Source organism: Dermacentor silvarum, chromosome 9 (assembly GCF_013339745.2).
Source record: "Dermacentor silvarum isolate Dsil-2018 chromosome 9, BIME_Dsil_1.4, whole genome shotgun sequence".
Taxonomy (NCBI): Eukaryota; Metazoa; Arthropoda; class Arachnida; order Ixodida; family Ixodidae; genus Dermacentor; species Dermacentor silvarum.
The window spans coordinates 122,449,887-122,464,299 of record NC_051162.1 but is presented as its reverse complement, the minus strand read 5'-3'; the positions used below and the strand labels follow the sequence as shown (position 1 = coordinate 122,464,299).

Sequence of the window (14,413 nt, the reverse complement as noted above, 5' to 3'; positions counted from 1 at the left end):
AGTGTTTAGTAAGAGATAAGCAATGTGTGAAGTGCTGCAGAGGACGCGCTCAAAAAGCCAGGACAGCTCGTTCTATTTATAGTAGCTGTGCAACGTTGATGCATGGAGGAGAGTAACGCCAAAGTAACCGATTACGTTTTAGTAATCTTTTTTTTTTTTTTACGGCGATAAAGACTTGCCGTTAAGGCATAATTCTTGATGTGGATATGTGTATTATATGTGTGCTGTGAGGCCTGTGTTGCGTATGAATTGAAGCAGTGTTTTGTGGAATCTGTTGTCTATCCAGTGCTCACAGCTGGTTGTCACACTGTAATGGAGGCCGGCTTGCAGTAGGAGACGCGAGCGTTCCGATTGTAAACCAGTGCATGTCCATATTAGGTGGTATGCATCTGCTTCCATCACAGGGACGGAGCAGTGTGGACACGTAGCACCCCGTGGTAAATGCGACCAGTTCCACCTTGAGATCACAGCACAACTTCCTCCGCCCTAGTAAGGTGAAGGGGGAGGGAGCAGACACACGGGGCGATAAGAACGCGTGTGTCCTGCCGGAGAAAATTTTTACTGGCTCGGAGCGAGTTAAGGCAGTTGAGGTGGGAGGGCACTAGACGGAAGATCTGGATTAGGAGGGCAATGTGCCTGCTGGTCAGCAGCAACGTTGTGAGGGTTCGCTGCATGGCCTTGAATTCAGTGTACCTCAACGCAAGTAGCTGTTTTTCTATTCATAGTGCGTATTGTCTCGCAGATTTCCACCGCCTTGTCAACCTTCTTCAGTTCCTGAATAGCCGCTAAAGAATCAGTGAAGATATCTAGTTGTTTGATGGTAGGCAGCTTAGATGTCGCACCTGGCACAGCGTCGTGGATGGCTTGAAGTTCCATTACTAGAGCGCTGGCTTCCGTAGATAAATAGCGCTAGGTGGCCGCTGATGAAATCATGCGTAGTACTGAGGGTTTTTAGTAATTGCTCACTTACTTTCGTGAGACAGCAATTGGTAACTGTAATAAATTTTATTTCTGAATGAAGTACTTGTAATTGCAATCCGCTACTTTTTTTTCGTAATTTGTGCAACTTTGTCGGTTGCACTGTTCTAAATCCAACGCGGTCACTTCTTCTATTTCCCTGTAAAGTCCCTAACGCCGTTCCAGATCAAGGAAAATTGTAACAAATTGTTCTCCTTTATTTCCGGCCACGGGGAATACAATTATAGAAAACGAAAACGCACACTTTGCATTGCATTTGCGTAATATTACACCAGCTGACACGCCATGTAGCAGTGGCACAGGTCGCGGTAGGAGGTCGATAGAGAAGTCAGGATGAAGAAAAGGAAGATTAAGGAGATGTATAAAAAATACTAGAATGAAAAACATGTATGGCACACATGATTACATCAAGCAGGCTAGCTAAGTGTTTGTCACCGCCCCATTTCAAAGGGGATGCCAATAAATCGTCATCGCCATCATCATCATCATTTGCATCGCATCGTGCCACTTGTCACGCGATGTGAGATGCGCGCCGCGTAGCGTCGATCCCCCGTTACAGAACTATATACGTATAAACACACCTCCGGTCTTACGAAAGTTGGTATCGGTTCGTATCGAAACATCTCTGCGCGCGACGTGCCTTCTTGCGCACTCTGATCACGTCACGCTCGCGCCATCTATTACGCCCGTTTAATTTTGCTCATACGTGAAAGCGGCTATAAACCGGAATGGCTACGGACGCGATTAGTGAGAAAACTCGTGACTGCCTTCTCTTGCATCGGATTTCGCATCGGACAACTCGCCAAAGTTCGCACCCTGTTGCGATATAAAATATATATAGAAGTCCAGGCGGAAGAACACACGGAAACAGACGGAGACTGTGTATGTCCCTTCGAAATGGTCCACGACGTTGGTTTCTTTTTCTATGAGCGGGCGCGAAAAGAGCACGTCGCTTTGCGGGAAAGGCGTCCGCCTAATGAGAAGGCGCGAAGCGAATGCCGCTACGAAGAACAGTATTACCCTCACGTGGCCGCTTGCCCCACCCACTTCTTCAATGCCACTGCTCGAGTCGCCTCGAACAATGCATACAGAGACGATCGGGCAGCAGCGGGGCACGTTTGTGGAGAGGGAGAAAAAAACTGGTCGCCTGGCATAGCCAACAAAAAAGCCCGTGCCCGATAAAAAATCCACGCCGCGTTCAGTCTCGACAGACCGTTAGCGGCGCTTGTCTGAGCATCGATGACCGAGGTCCGGGAACGCGTCGTCCGTCAAACTCCGGCTTATGAGGTAAGAAGCATCGATTCCATGGCGCCCTCTCGCGCAAGCAGACGAGCGCAGCTGTAATTCTTCAGATCGAACAAGAAGGTTGTTATTAATATTTTATCATCCGGCCACAAATCTAGGATGCGGTATTTACGTTGCTTCCTAGCATGCCTTAGTCGAACTCCAACGAAAAAAAAATGAAAGAAAGAAAGCACCCGAAGACGGAATACAGAGGGCAGAGGAGCCGACGCAACAAAGCTCTTTGTTGTGTCAGCTCATTGATCTCCGGGTCCTGTCTTTCAACTTTTATTCTTCCCGGAATAATCCACGTACTGACCATGCCTCAAGTGCACGCAATCTCAGCATGTGCCTGTTTACATGCCCAGAGTGTTTGCGGCGTTCCTGTTGCGCCTACCCCGTGCCCTCAGAAGCAAGTTCGATATGCGCGAAGAAAGTCCCGGCGCGTAGAAAAAAAGAAAGAAAAAAAAGAAAGAAGAAATTGGCCCCTGCCCGAAAGCAGACCGCCTTCCACCAACCACCGCATCCGGGCTTGGTTGGTCTCCGGACGTCCTCTGCTTTGCGCTGGCTGATCCAATTTACACGCGTAGCTATGGACTTGTCTCGACAGCGCAGGAGGTGGAAGTGTGCGTGTGAGGGGGAAACGGCCGAACACGGTACGTTTGGAAAGTGCGGAATCGATGAATGCTCGCTGGCTTCCATTACATTGAGTGAACACAGGAAGTGGACCGGGCGCTTGTGAACACAGCGCAACCTATCCTAGAGTGTGACGCCGCGCATAGCGCTCCGAGTATAGGCTACCCGAGTGCCGGTTAAAGTGTGCAGGCGTGTCACGAAATGTAAGCATGCTCTCAATCTCGTTGCACATACGTTCTACAAGGCAAGTGGGACATATATGCAAAAAAAAATTGTGGAGAGCCCAAGAACTGTGGTAATCGGTGTACGGGAAGCTTTCATGAGCCAGTATTACATGAGCCAGTATTTCAGCGACGAACGCGTCTCTCAGTCGCCATGGTGGACTTTGTGGACCATGCGGAAGTTTTATTTAACAGTAAAACGTGTGCGATCGCGAATCACGACGCCTTTGACCTTTCAGAAATAAGGTCCATAGAAAAAAAAAATTCGGCGGCACCAATCTCACGAAGACAATCGACGGTAATTCGATTACCATTGAATCAAGATAGCGACACATTGCACTGCCACCGTCCCAACGAGTTATGCATGACGCATATACTGCAGCGGCGTTCCAGCAGCGTTCCCCAAGAAAACTCAGCACCATCTCGGTGCCAAACTCGGCGCTGTACATGGGCCAGGCATGTGCCACTCCCCTCCACCTACCCCCAAAATTATTTGTTGATATATGGCCTGCCCGATTCGAATGTGAGGACACGATGTGTGTGCTCGTAAGGTTTTCTTTGTTTTTTAACGCATGCCGAACCGCGAGCCAGGGCAACGTCCCGGCACCTGCTCGCCTCACAGCATTTGCCCAATGCAGCTAAGAAATAAGCGTATCTCATCGTATCTTACGAGAAGCTATCGGTATGACATTGACAATCATCTCCTAACACGGGTTCTGCCCAATTTTTCTTCGCTTTGCTATGCTACCCTTGATAACCTCTGGCACCATCCCTTTCGATTGTTGAGTTTGCCCACGTCTCTTATCCACCAAACGTTTTATGACTCTCCTGTGATAATAAGTTCCTAAGTGGTATTAAAAATGAGTACTGTTTACATCATACGTACCGAGGGCCATGTGTGAAAAAAAAAAAAACGAAACTTCATGGTCGTTGGCAAAGGCGAATACATCCTGGCAATAATGATACACCCGTCGGCATGAAACAAACTACAAACGTGCACTGTTAACTTGCCACAAATTCTTCTCGCAAATTGAGGCGATTCGCAAAGCATTAGGAAAGTTAATTATCAATGACTTCTTGTTTGGGCCCTTTCTTATGAAACTGGGAAATGGGCTGATTCATTGGTTCAGATATTTCTTCATTTATTCACCGTATTATTCATTTATTCATTCATTCGTTCAGTGGTGGACTGGTTGATTCAAAGGCTCATTTAATAATTCCTTTACTGATCGGTTCATTCATTCATTCATTCATTCATTCATTCATTCATGCCACTTAACGGCTCATAGCAATCGTTGAATTGTAGAATCTGGAAGGTCCCGAATTGACTTTGGCCATTAAGGGTTCCCTAACGTGAGCACAAGTTCAAATAAAATTACCCCATCTCCCTCTAAAGGGAACCATGTGTGGATGCGAAGCAGCGGGGAGATGGTTAGCTTGAGCGGGAGATTGTTTCGCGGCAGCGGCCCGAGCGCTCATCGCGGCGCTGCACAGGAGAGAGAATGAGGCGCGCGCGCTCCGTCATTTTCATACCGCGGAACTACCGTGGCGCCCCCAGCGGAGTACGCAGCTGTCGCACCACCTGTCGTGCACGCCGCTGCCGATTCCTAGAGGAGAGAAAGGGAGGAGCGTAGGAGAGGAGACAGAGGGGGAGGGGACGCGCATGCGCTGTGGGGGTGTGGGACGCCGCGGGACGGAGGGACGGACAAAGCCCCCGCCGTAAGCTGCTTCGCAGCCAAAACCCGACGGTGTCGTTCCGTGTTTTATTTTTTATGTGCAGTCACCAGAGGTGCAAATCAAACACGTTACATTTATAGTGGAGCAAAACAACCATATAGCCCCCGCGCGGCTAATGTGTAAAGACCAGTCGCACTCGTTAAACTCAAGTGAACGCAAGCGTCTCACACAACACAGCTCGGAAATGACTTCCATGCATCCAAATAATGACAGTTGTTTGACCAGTCCCTCGGTGGCTCTAAGCTATTGAAGCTCCTGTCCTAAGAGAAGGGCGGGGGGGGGGGGGGAGGGAGGGGCAGGAATGCGACCGGAGTGGACGCTACCAGAACTCAAGTTGCAATGACGGTAATGAGGTTCCGTGGCGTGCATTTTAGAAGGGAACTACAGAAATAAGCACGCTCATACACGGAACCGAAAGAACACGTGCTCTTGGCATTCCAGCATTGACGAGGCCAGCAAAACACTGACCCCGATTAATGGAGAGTTTCCGGAGCGAGTCTCTCAGGACAAGTTCCGGCGATTAGGGAGAGTTCGCGCCGCGTATTCCCCTAATGAGGCTCATTACGGCAGGGCTCGGTGACACGCTCAGGCCCCAGGCTACAATAAAACTGCCAGTCTGCAGGCCCATTGCGGGCCTGCTTCAGGCTATCGCCATGCACGTCGCTGCTGCAAGTTATAACGACAAGTGGGTGGTCGATGTCGTTCGACGAAGGTGTTGCCGGAAGTGTTGCTTCTGTGGGAAGTGGCGCCTCCCAGCGGGCGGGCAACCAGATAATTAAAGAAAAGAAAAGAAAAGAAAAACGGCACATCCGAAGTATTGAGCGTAGTTCAGGCCGTGAGCCTTCGTAGTTCAGAGAGAGAGAGATTGTGGTTCTGAAGAGCAAGAGACGCTATTTTCTGCAGCCACGTAGCAGAGAATAGCGTCTCTTCCTCTTCACAACGCTTCTTCCGATGCAGTAGACCTTAGAGGAAAAGATAGCATTTTGCCTGTCTACAGTGTCTAAATGGCTCGCTGTTTTATGTTGCTGCACCCTGTTGAACATACGGTTTCGGATTCGATTCCCGGCTGCGGAGGCCTCATTCCGGCGTGAATTGAATGCCAAGAGCGCGTGTAGAGTTCTTTGGCTGTGTGTTAGGCAGCTCCAGGTGATGAAAGTTATGTGGTGTCTTTCACATAGGCCGGGTATATTGCATTGAGGCGGTGAACCCTTAAAACTAAAATGCATTTCTGGCTGCTCGCTAACTCAGCTGTCTATTTGTACTCTAAGGTCTAATCTGTCAGATAGACATTAACATATAGAAAGGAATTTTTCTGTCCTATCACGGGCCTTCGTTTTTGAGAAAGCATTTTCTAGCTTTTTTTTTTTTAATTTGACCGGCTGCGTTGTAGCTGAAGGGAGAATAGGAGATGAGCGAAGGTTAGCAGGCAAATCACGCACCGTCAACGCTACGCTTGGTCACTTGTGTGGCGGAGCAAGGGCCGTGCCTTCCACTGCTGACACGAGCGTTGTGCTTGCGCACGCTATGAGCACCCTATCGTTCCTGCTGAGCTGCTTTGCGCATGCTTTGCTCTGAGCAGTAACCGTCAAGCTAATTGTTATCCAATATTCCGCTGGGCGCTGGCTCATGCCAACAGTGACCCCGTCGGTCTTATCTCACCAACTACGGAGGTGCGGCGCCGGCTACATCACTGTCCCCAATGCCCAGTAGAAATTACCTTGCGTGCAGCGTCACGCCAACATGCCGCACCCTACTTAGGTTGAGAACACTGTCCAAGGATTTAAAGAGCCACGCTAAACCTTAAAAAAATATTATGAATTTTACGTGAGAAAACCATGATCTGATTATGAGGCACGCCGTAGTGGGGAACTCCGGAATTATTTGGACCACCTGGAGTTCTTAAACGTGCCCCTAAATCTAAATAAACGGGTGTTTTCGCATTTCGCCCCCATCGAAATGCGACTGCCGTGGCCGGGATTCGATGCTACACCTTGCCATCTGTGTCAATAGAGGGTTTTAGAATTTGGCACCCAAGACTCTGGGTCCCCTAGCCGAGTTAGGTAGTTCTTAGGTTGAAAGGAGCAGCAGAGTTTGAGAATTGGGTCAAACGCAGACAGAGTTGGGTCGTGCGCACGGGACATAGCAGTGGCAAAAATAAAGGTGCTTGAAACAAACAAAAAAGGAAAGGAAAAAGAAGAACACGTTTTTATTTTACAAGTGAAAACTACCAGGAAGAGGAGGAGGAATAAACTTTTATTGTGGAACCAGCACTTTATGATGGCCGGGCCTAAACCTCCCATGAGGGGACGTCGAGGGCTTGCCTCGCCGCCGCCTCACGGGCGTGCTGGGTCGCCCAGGTTTGGTCGTCGAGGGCGGAGCTGCGCAGAGCCTCACGCAACTTCGACGGGAGGGTCGTGGTAATTTGTGTGTACTGTTCTGGGCACTCCCACAGCATATGCGGAAGCGTATGCCGGGTGAGTGCCACAGCACCGGCAGTTGGGGGCACTGTAAACTTCAGGGAATATGAGGTGGAGGCGGGCGGGTGAAGGGTACATATTTGTTTGTAGCAGACGCAGAGCGCATTTTTTAGCAAGAAGGGCAAACAATATAATGTAATAAACGTAGTCACTGTATTAGTACTACGAATTAAGTATGCTGTATTATGCCAAGCACAGCCGCGAAGGCGACCCAACACGGCTTGGGGACCCACGTCAGTTTTCGATTTTCGGGGGCCCGGGTCAACTGCGAACGCAACAACCCAAGATCGAGTTGGGTTCTGCGCATGCGCACTTGCGGTCTGCAAATTTCTTGGGTCCCCAAGCCCCTTGGGTCCCCAGTTCTAAATCTCTTTAATGCGATGCATGAGAGGCAAAACTTAATACTTATTGGGATAGTATCATAGGCAGACCTCATCCGCTGTGGAGGTATTCATCTAAAGAAAAATATGGGCCGATTCCAAAGGCAGTGTAGTCTAACGCAGCGTCTCGTATGGCACTACCTTTCCCGAGAGAAGAATGCGAGAAGATGGCACGTGACCCACGTGCCCGACATTTCAGAATTTCTTTGGCGTGAGATAAGCGTGCGTGTGATCGTGGTCTAATGGTTAGACCAGTGGTCTGCTATGGTGGAGGACGGAGGTTCGATCCCACCATGGGTCATGCATTTTCTTTATAGCATGACTTCACCCATATTGGAAGTATCGAACAGAAAACTCTAGGTGCGTTGGCCGTAGGTGAGCGCGTCAGAGTTTAGCAATTTTGTAAGGTTGTAAGAACAAGTCAAACTTAGCAAGTTTGTAAAATATACGAGGTATAGAAACGTCATGTCGAGAAATGAGAGTATACAAGGACGCGCTCAGTTGTCGAGGCGTCACAATCATCACATTTTAAGTACGCTTTCGCATACTCGGAGAGTCAGCGCTGCTAAGTTAGGGCCTAGTAGTTTAATTGTTTTTTTTTTTGGCGATGACAATTATATGGACACTTCACGTGAATTTTCGCCGTCTGCGTTGGTCGTGGGACTCCCCTCATATAGAAGTTTATGTTTGCTATATTGTTATCCATGCCGTAATGCGGGTCATATTGCTACGCTATTCAATCACTAAAGTTACCCATCCCAGGTCTTACATTCAGGGCAATATTATTCCTCAGAATTTTGAGAATGGGAGCCCGCAAACAAATGGCATGAAACATAACGTTCACAGCGCATGTCTCTTATCTTAAGCAGACTGTTAAATATTAAAAGTGCAGAACAATATGAGGGATCAGACCTGAAAGTGACGTAACATTACTGGCGTGGCTCTTCACCGGCAGCTCAGTGGCGCCTCTGCAATATCATTACAAGCCCTATACGGTATGTTCATGATTTTTATGGGTGCCACAAATTTTGGCGCACCCGCGTACGTCGCGTCAGCGGTAGTCGGGTTCGCGTATATACGAGTAGCAAGAACACCGTTTAAGAAGTTCAAGCTCCATGCTAAACCATGCCATCGAAGTCAGTGCTTCACCCGTCGTGCGAAACTGCCAATTTGTTTTACAAGCATTCTTGGCAAACTGTCGACACGATCTGCTTTCTCTTTTTCGTCGTATTATCTACGTCGTTTATTGGGATAGTTTTATGATGCATCGTTTTGTTCTTTCCGCCTCATTTACTTCCCATCTACCTACTTTCAATTTATATTCAATTCCCTCCCTCCCAAGATGGTATACAATTGAGCTGCTTATTTTCCATCACGTGTTTGGTTTGGTACTGCTAAATAGCTGAAGTGTATCCCTTCACCAATATTCATTCTTCATTAATTTCACAATTTCACGTTGTGGAGAAGCCATTGATTACTGTACTTGTTTCCATAGTTTTGGTAAATAAATTAATAAATTTTACGTCGCCTCCGCAGCCAACCCGTGTCTCCAAGGGCTACATCATGGAACCCAAGACAGCGGAAAGCAGCGGAAATTCTGTAATTTTCTCCCTGAAGGAAGAGGTCGGTGCCCTCGCAAAAGCCCTGCACATATTCAAGGTGAGACTGCAGAGACTGAATTGGGGAGGGTAAACAGTAAACACGGAAGCACACGAAGTGTCTACCCAGTGTTGAGGTTGAAAATAAAGATCAAGGAAAGATAAGAAAGATAGAATCGTCTGCTCACACTACAGTGATATACTTAGAGGCCTTGTTGAACTACAATACCCATGAACTTTTATCGTCATGTAAATTAATGCTGTTGAAATATCAACACTAACGCATCTGCTTCGTATACTATGCACTGTCTGTTCTAACTGACCAACCACTTTATCCCCTAGGTTATATCACAGGCAACACTAATCAGTGTCATATTTTTTTCTCATAGCAATAGTGCTGTCATTGTTTACCGTAATGAGGGAGCAATAATGAAAATTAAAAAATGACATCTTACAACACATGCCACAATACAGAGGGTCTTCAAAGTTACACAAGCAGTATTTTAATAAAAGCGCTATGCTAGCTAAGCAAAACCGGCCTGCAGAGGTGGTTCATGCGTTTTCAGGGACACAATGTTTGACATAAATTAGCCACCAAACACATATACAACGGAAACTTCTTAATTGATTTTCTTTTTAACACGATGGTAGTACATGTTTATATTGGAAAAAGGTTGAGACAATCGCATTCGAAGGCATCTTCACTTTGTTTGGATCTCTTGGATCGCTTCTGTTCCGAAATATTGGTCATCATACTTGGCACTTATTCGGCTAATTTTGCCCATTCAGAGGCATGGATATGGACGAAAGTCGAGCCGCCTATTGCGACATAGCTTACTGTATGTGGCATATTATTTGCTGGCTGGGCAAAACTCGTAACATCTGCGTTCTTGCTATCGGCTGGCGAAAACAAGCAGTGAGTTAATTGTCCCTTTTCCCTCATTTGGACGTTCCCTCAAGGCTTGACGTGTCGAGGTTCAAGCCCCTGAACTGCGAAATTAGCTGATTCAGTTTCAGAATACACCCGCAGCGGTGGCTCAGTCAGCTAAGGCGTTGCGGTGCTGAGCACGTGATGGCGGAATCGAATCCCGGCCGCGGCGGCCGCATTTCGATGGAGGCGAAATGCAAAAACGACCGTGTGCTTACGTTATGGTGCACGTTCAAGAACCCCAGGTGGTCAAAATTAGGCCGGAGCCCTCTACTACGGCGTGCCTCATAAAAAGAACTGGTTTTGGCACGTAAGAATCAGGAAAGAAGAGTGTCAGACTTGATAAATATCAGAGAACAGAAACATTCCAGGAGATACAAAGAAATCGACGTCGTCTCCAAAAAAAGATTGTCGTGATGTTTAAATTTAAGCATATACCATAAATGTGATATGGAAAAAAACTTGAATAGGAAGCGTTGGTTATTTACGCATTTGATGACTAATTATTGGCGAAAATAATGTCTACCAGAGCGTACAAACCGTCTGTGCGAGTAAATTTTGCGTAGGTATCGTCGCGTTTTAAGTAAATTACTCTTAGTTCAACTTTGAATAGCCTGTAAACAAGAACGTTATAGATAAAAATTATTGTTTCAAATATTGACATATAATAAAGTATGCTATCAGAGAAAAATGTTCATTTCCTTAAAGGCCCCTGTATAGTGTATTACATTAATTGCATAAGGATAATAAACCTAGGTATGTCGGTATCTTCAATATCTTACCTACTCTGTTAGCCCCAGCCATAGACCATATGAATCTTTGAAACGGAACAGGTGGCTTACCATAAAAATTAAATCAGTTCAGATGTAAATTCATCTTAAGTATTTCTAAATTGATTATTATTGCTTCGTAAGGTATGACCTCTTCGGTCACGTATTGTGATCGACAGTGAATAAGTGTGTCGAAGTTGCATAACTTCATTCGAAGGCTCTGCAGACTTTAGTGAAAATTAAGAATCAAGATTTGTGGACGACACTTTCAACATTTTTTAACGGGTCCTTGTACTGAGCAAGTTATATCTATATTTAGTCATGTCGCGTTTATTTATTTTTTATGAAAAGAAAGTTGAGCCACTGGTTGACAGCAAATTCACAAGTAAATAATTGCCTGCAGGCATAATGATGAAGAAAAATAATTCACCATGGCTGACGGAAGGCGGCTTGTCAAACGTGCCATCAAACATGGTGGTGCCTTCAGTAACGTAGCCTTGTGTAGCAATGCTCGGCATCCAGCCAAGTAAAATGGAGTGAAATCGCGCAAGCAGTCGGTTGAACTTTTAAAGAGGCTTATTGGGCGCGGTTTTCTTTTTTTTTTCCTGTGCTGGATAGGCCTACAGATTTAGTGAAATGGATGGCTGCCACTTGAAGCGAGATCGCGCTTGAAGAAAAACATGGACTCCTTGTTCTGGCTCTGTTTCACTCTCGCACATCATGCGTTTTCAGGAGAACGGAGTCAATTTGGTGCACATCGAGTCGAGGTCATCGGCGCGCTTCAAGGACGGCTATGAGTTCATCGTGAACTTCACTCCGACCGATAGCAGAGTGCACCAGGCTCTGGAGCAGATCAAGAACATGTCCCAGTACATGCAAGTCATCTCCAGGGACTTGCCGCCCAAGTCAGATGGTGAGCGGTGTTGGTTTCTACTAACTCTAAAACCACGGAGTACGTATTAAAGCGAATCTTTCTTGACAAACCCTTCCGTACATTGCTGATGGTGGCTGCTTGGTGCGGCCGCTCTCCTGTCAAGCGGGTCACACAAAGGACAGCACCCACAAAACGCACAGGCTGAACGCATAGCCCAGTCTGTACTAGCCCTGCAGATGTACCGGCTGCCGATCCCGTTCTTTACTGAATTACGCCGTCAAACGACAAACTGAACCTAACTACCTTCGCTGCAGCAAATATACGCCTTCAGCCGCATAATTGATTAAGTATGGCGACGGTTTATATATGCCTGCTTTCCAGTGGTTTATCGCATTTGCTTGGTCGGCATCTTGCCGAGTGTGGTGCGTGGAACCTGAAGGAAGATGGTGCAAAAGTAAACTGGCCCAATCCGGGAGAGTAATGCGACGTGGCATGGGTCAATCGGAAGGGGGGGGGGGGGGGGGAGTTGGCGGGTCATTTTAATTTGCAGGGATGGCACGCAATCGCTATACACTGCACAATGCGTTGCAGAATATGCACAGGCTTGTAGTATTCGAATTAGCGCTTCCCTAAAGTTTCGCTTCGTGTAAAGGTCAAAATGTGCGTTCCATTTGCATTATTTTTTGCTTCCATGCATGCCATCACGTACCATATAAATGCAAGAACCACAGCTTAGAGTGATCACAAATTCTCCCTCAACCAATGACCACGCATGTTCGCGAATTAAATAAGGTTTGTTTGTTTGTTTGTTTGTTTGTTTGTTTGTTTATTTGTTTCCTGTTAACCACGGATGGACATGTAGGTGGGCTACATTATAGCCCGCTGTCCCAAGCCACAGTTATGAAATTGAGCCTTTTGTTCGCGAATTAAATAAGGTTTGTTTGTTTGTTTGTTTGTTTGTTTGTTTGTTTGTTTGTTTGTTTGCTTGCTTGTTTGTTTGTTTATTTGTTTCCTGTTAACCACGGATGGACATGTAGGTGGGCTACATTATAGCCCGCTGTCCCAAGCCACAGTTATGAAATTGAGCCTTTGCTTTTTCCTTATACAACGCGCGCGCACACACCCATATTTCCAAGTTGTCGAGTCGGCCAGACAATAGCCAGCATATACCCAGTGGGCCAAAGTTTCTGTGCCGTATTTACGCCCAAATATATACCTATACCGTGAAGGAGCGATGATGACCACCAAGCTTCGAGGAAAAGGCAAGGACAGTTTATATTTAAAATCACCTGTAGTCGATTGCGTTTCCCGCCTTTAAAAAAGCACTTATAGAAGAGGCGAAGACAACCTGCCGAAACAATGAGAATGTCTAGGTACCTTCATACATATATATATATATATATATATTAACAAACACATCGCCCGAGGCACCGACAAACGCAACAGCAAACAGCAGAAGCAGCAGTGACCTCGCCAAACCCGGGAGGATAGGCAATGAAAGGTTTGCTTTAATGTGAACACTATACAACCTTTCAATGGAAAACTAAAATGGGTAATGTTTTAAAGCGAAGCTTTGTACCTCTACCAGCCAAGGGTTCTGTCGTGTCCGTCGTTGTAATCAAAAAACGATCCCGACGAACCGCTAACAATTGCAGGTATAGCAGTATAGCTTACTTGAATTCAGGCATTCAGCGTACAACTAAGCACTCGCTTTCGCAAGAAAAACCACAAAAACAAGCTTCAAAGTGATGAGCCAACATGATGGATGATAAGGGCTGCGGGCAAACAATGGAAATAGGCTCGGCGCGGTCCGTAAGATTAGATTGCAGCTGTTGCAAAGCTTATGCAGCTGCTTGAAAGAGGGTTGACGTCATTCGAAACCCTTCCAGCCTACTAACTGCTTCGGTTCATTTTCTAGACTACCCCACTATGGGGTAGTCTAGTAGTGTATATCACACCGATCATAAAGCAGTAGGGAACATTGTTGTGAAGTAAATAATAATAAAGGCCGTGGTTAAAGTTACGTTGTAGTGTGTGAAATATCAAGTGCGCCGCAGTCACCGTGAGGGTGGCGTATAAAGCTTCGCTTTCCAACCACCTTCACAGGGTGGATTGGCGGGCAATTTTTTTCTTTAAAGTCGCGTCCTTATTGTTTTCGAACTTGGCAGCGACCTTCTTGGATAACATTCGGAAATGTTCCATCTGCACAAAATGCAATATACAGCGTAAGCTGAACGACCTGAAGTTTCATTGCAACTTGTGCATTGTATACAAAAATAGCTACAGATCGATGTTTTACTGCGCGCATTTCTCACAGAGCGTCGGATAAGGAAAAATTTAATGCTCGGAAAAGCTTTTTTTTTTCGACGAAAAAAAAACTTTATTCAAAAGCCATCGGAAAATTCTGTTCTCTTAAGTACGAGCACACATTGTTCCCAAGAGAGCCTAAAGCCTGCTATTTCGATTGCAAAATCCGCTAGAGTGGAAACGCAGTGGTGCTTAAAACAGTCATTTGTCGAAAGGATTCGTAACT

General features: G+C 46.4%; 1 protein-coding gene across 1 annotated transcript in view; it reads left to right on the top strand.

Moving 5' to 3' along the window:
* Nucleotides 1-2,202: 2,202 nt before the first annotated feature.
* Nucleotides 2,203-14,413, top strand: part of LOC119464223 (protein henna-like) — a 52,521-nt gene continuing 40,310 nt past the window's right edge. Inside the window, exons 1-3 of the mRNA XM_049656651.1 lie at nucleotides 2,203-2,265; nucleotides 9,247-9,369; nucleotides 11,739-11,919. Of these exons, the coding sequence (XP_049512608.1) occupies nucleotides 2,218-2,265; nucleotides 9,247-9,369; nucleotides 11,739-11,919 (352 nt within the window). The 5' untranslated portion in view covers nucleotides 2,203-2,217. The remainder of the gene's footprint in view (nucleotides 2,266-9,246; nucleotides 9,370-11,738; nucleotides 11,920-14,413) is intronic.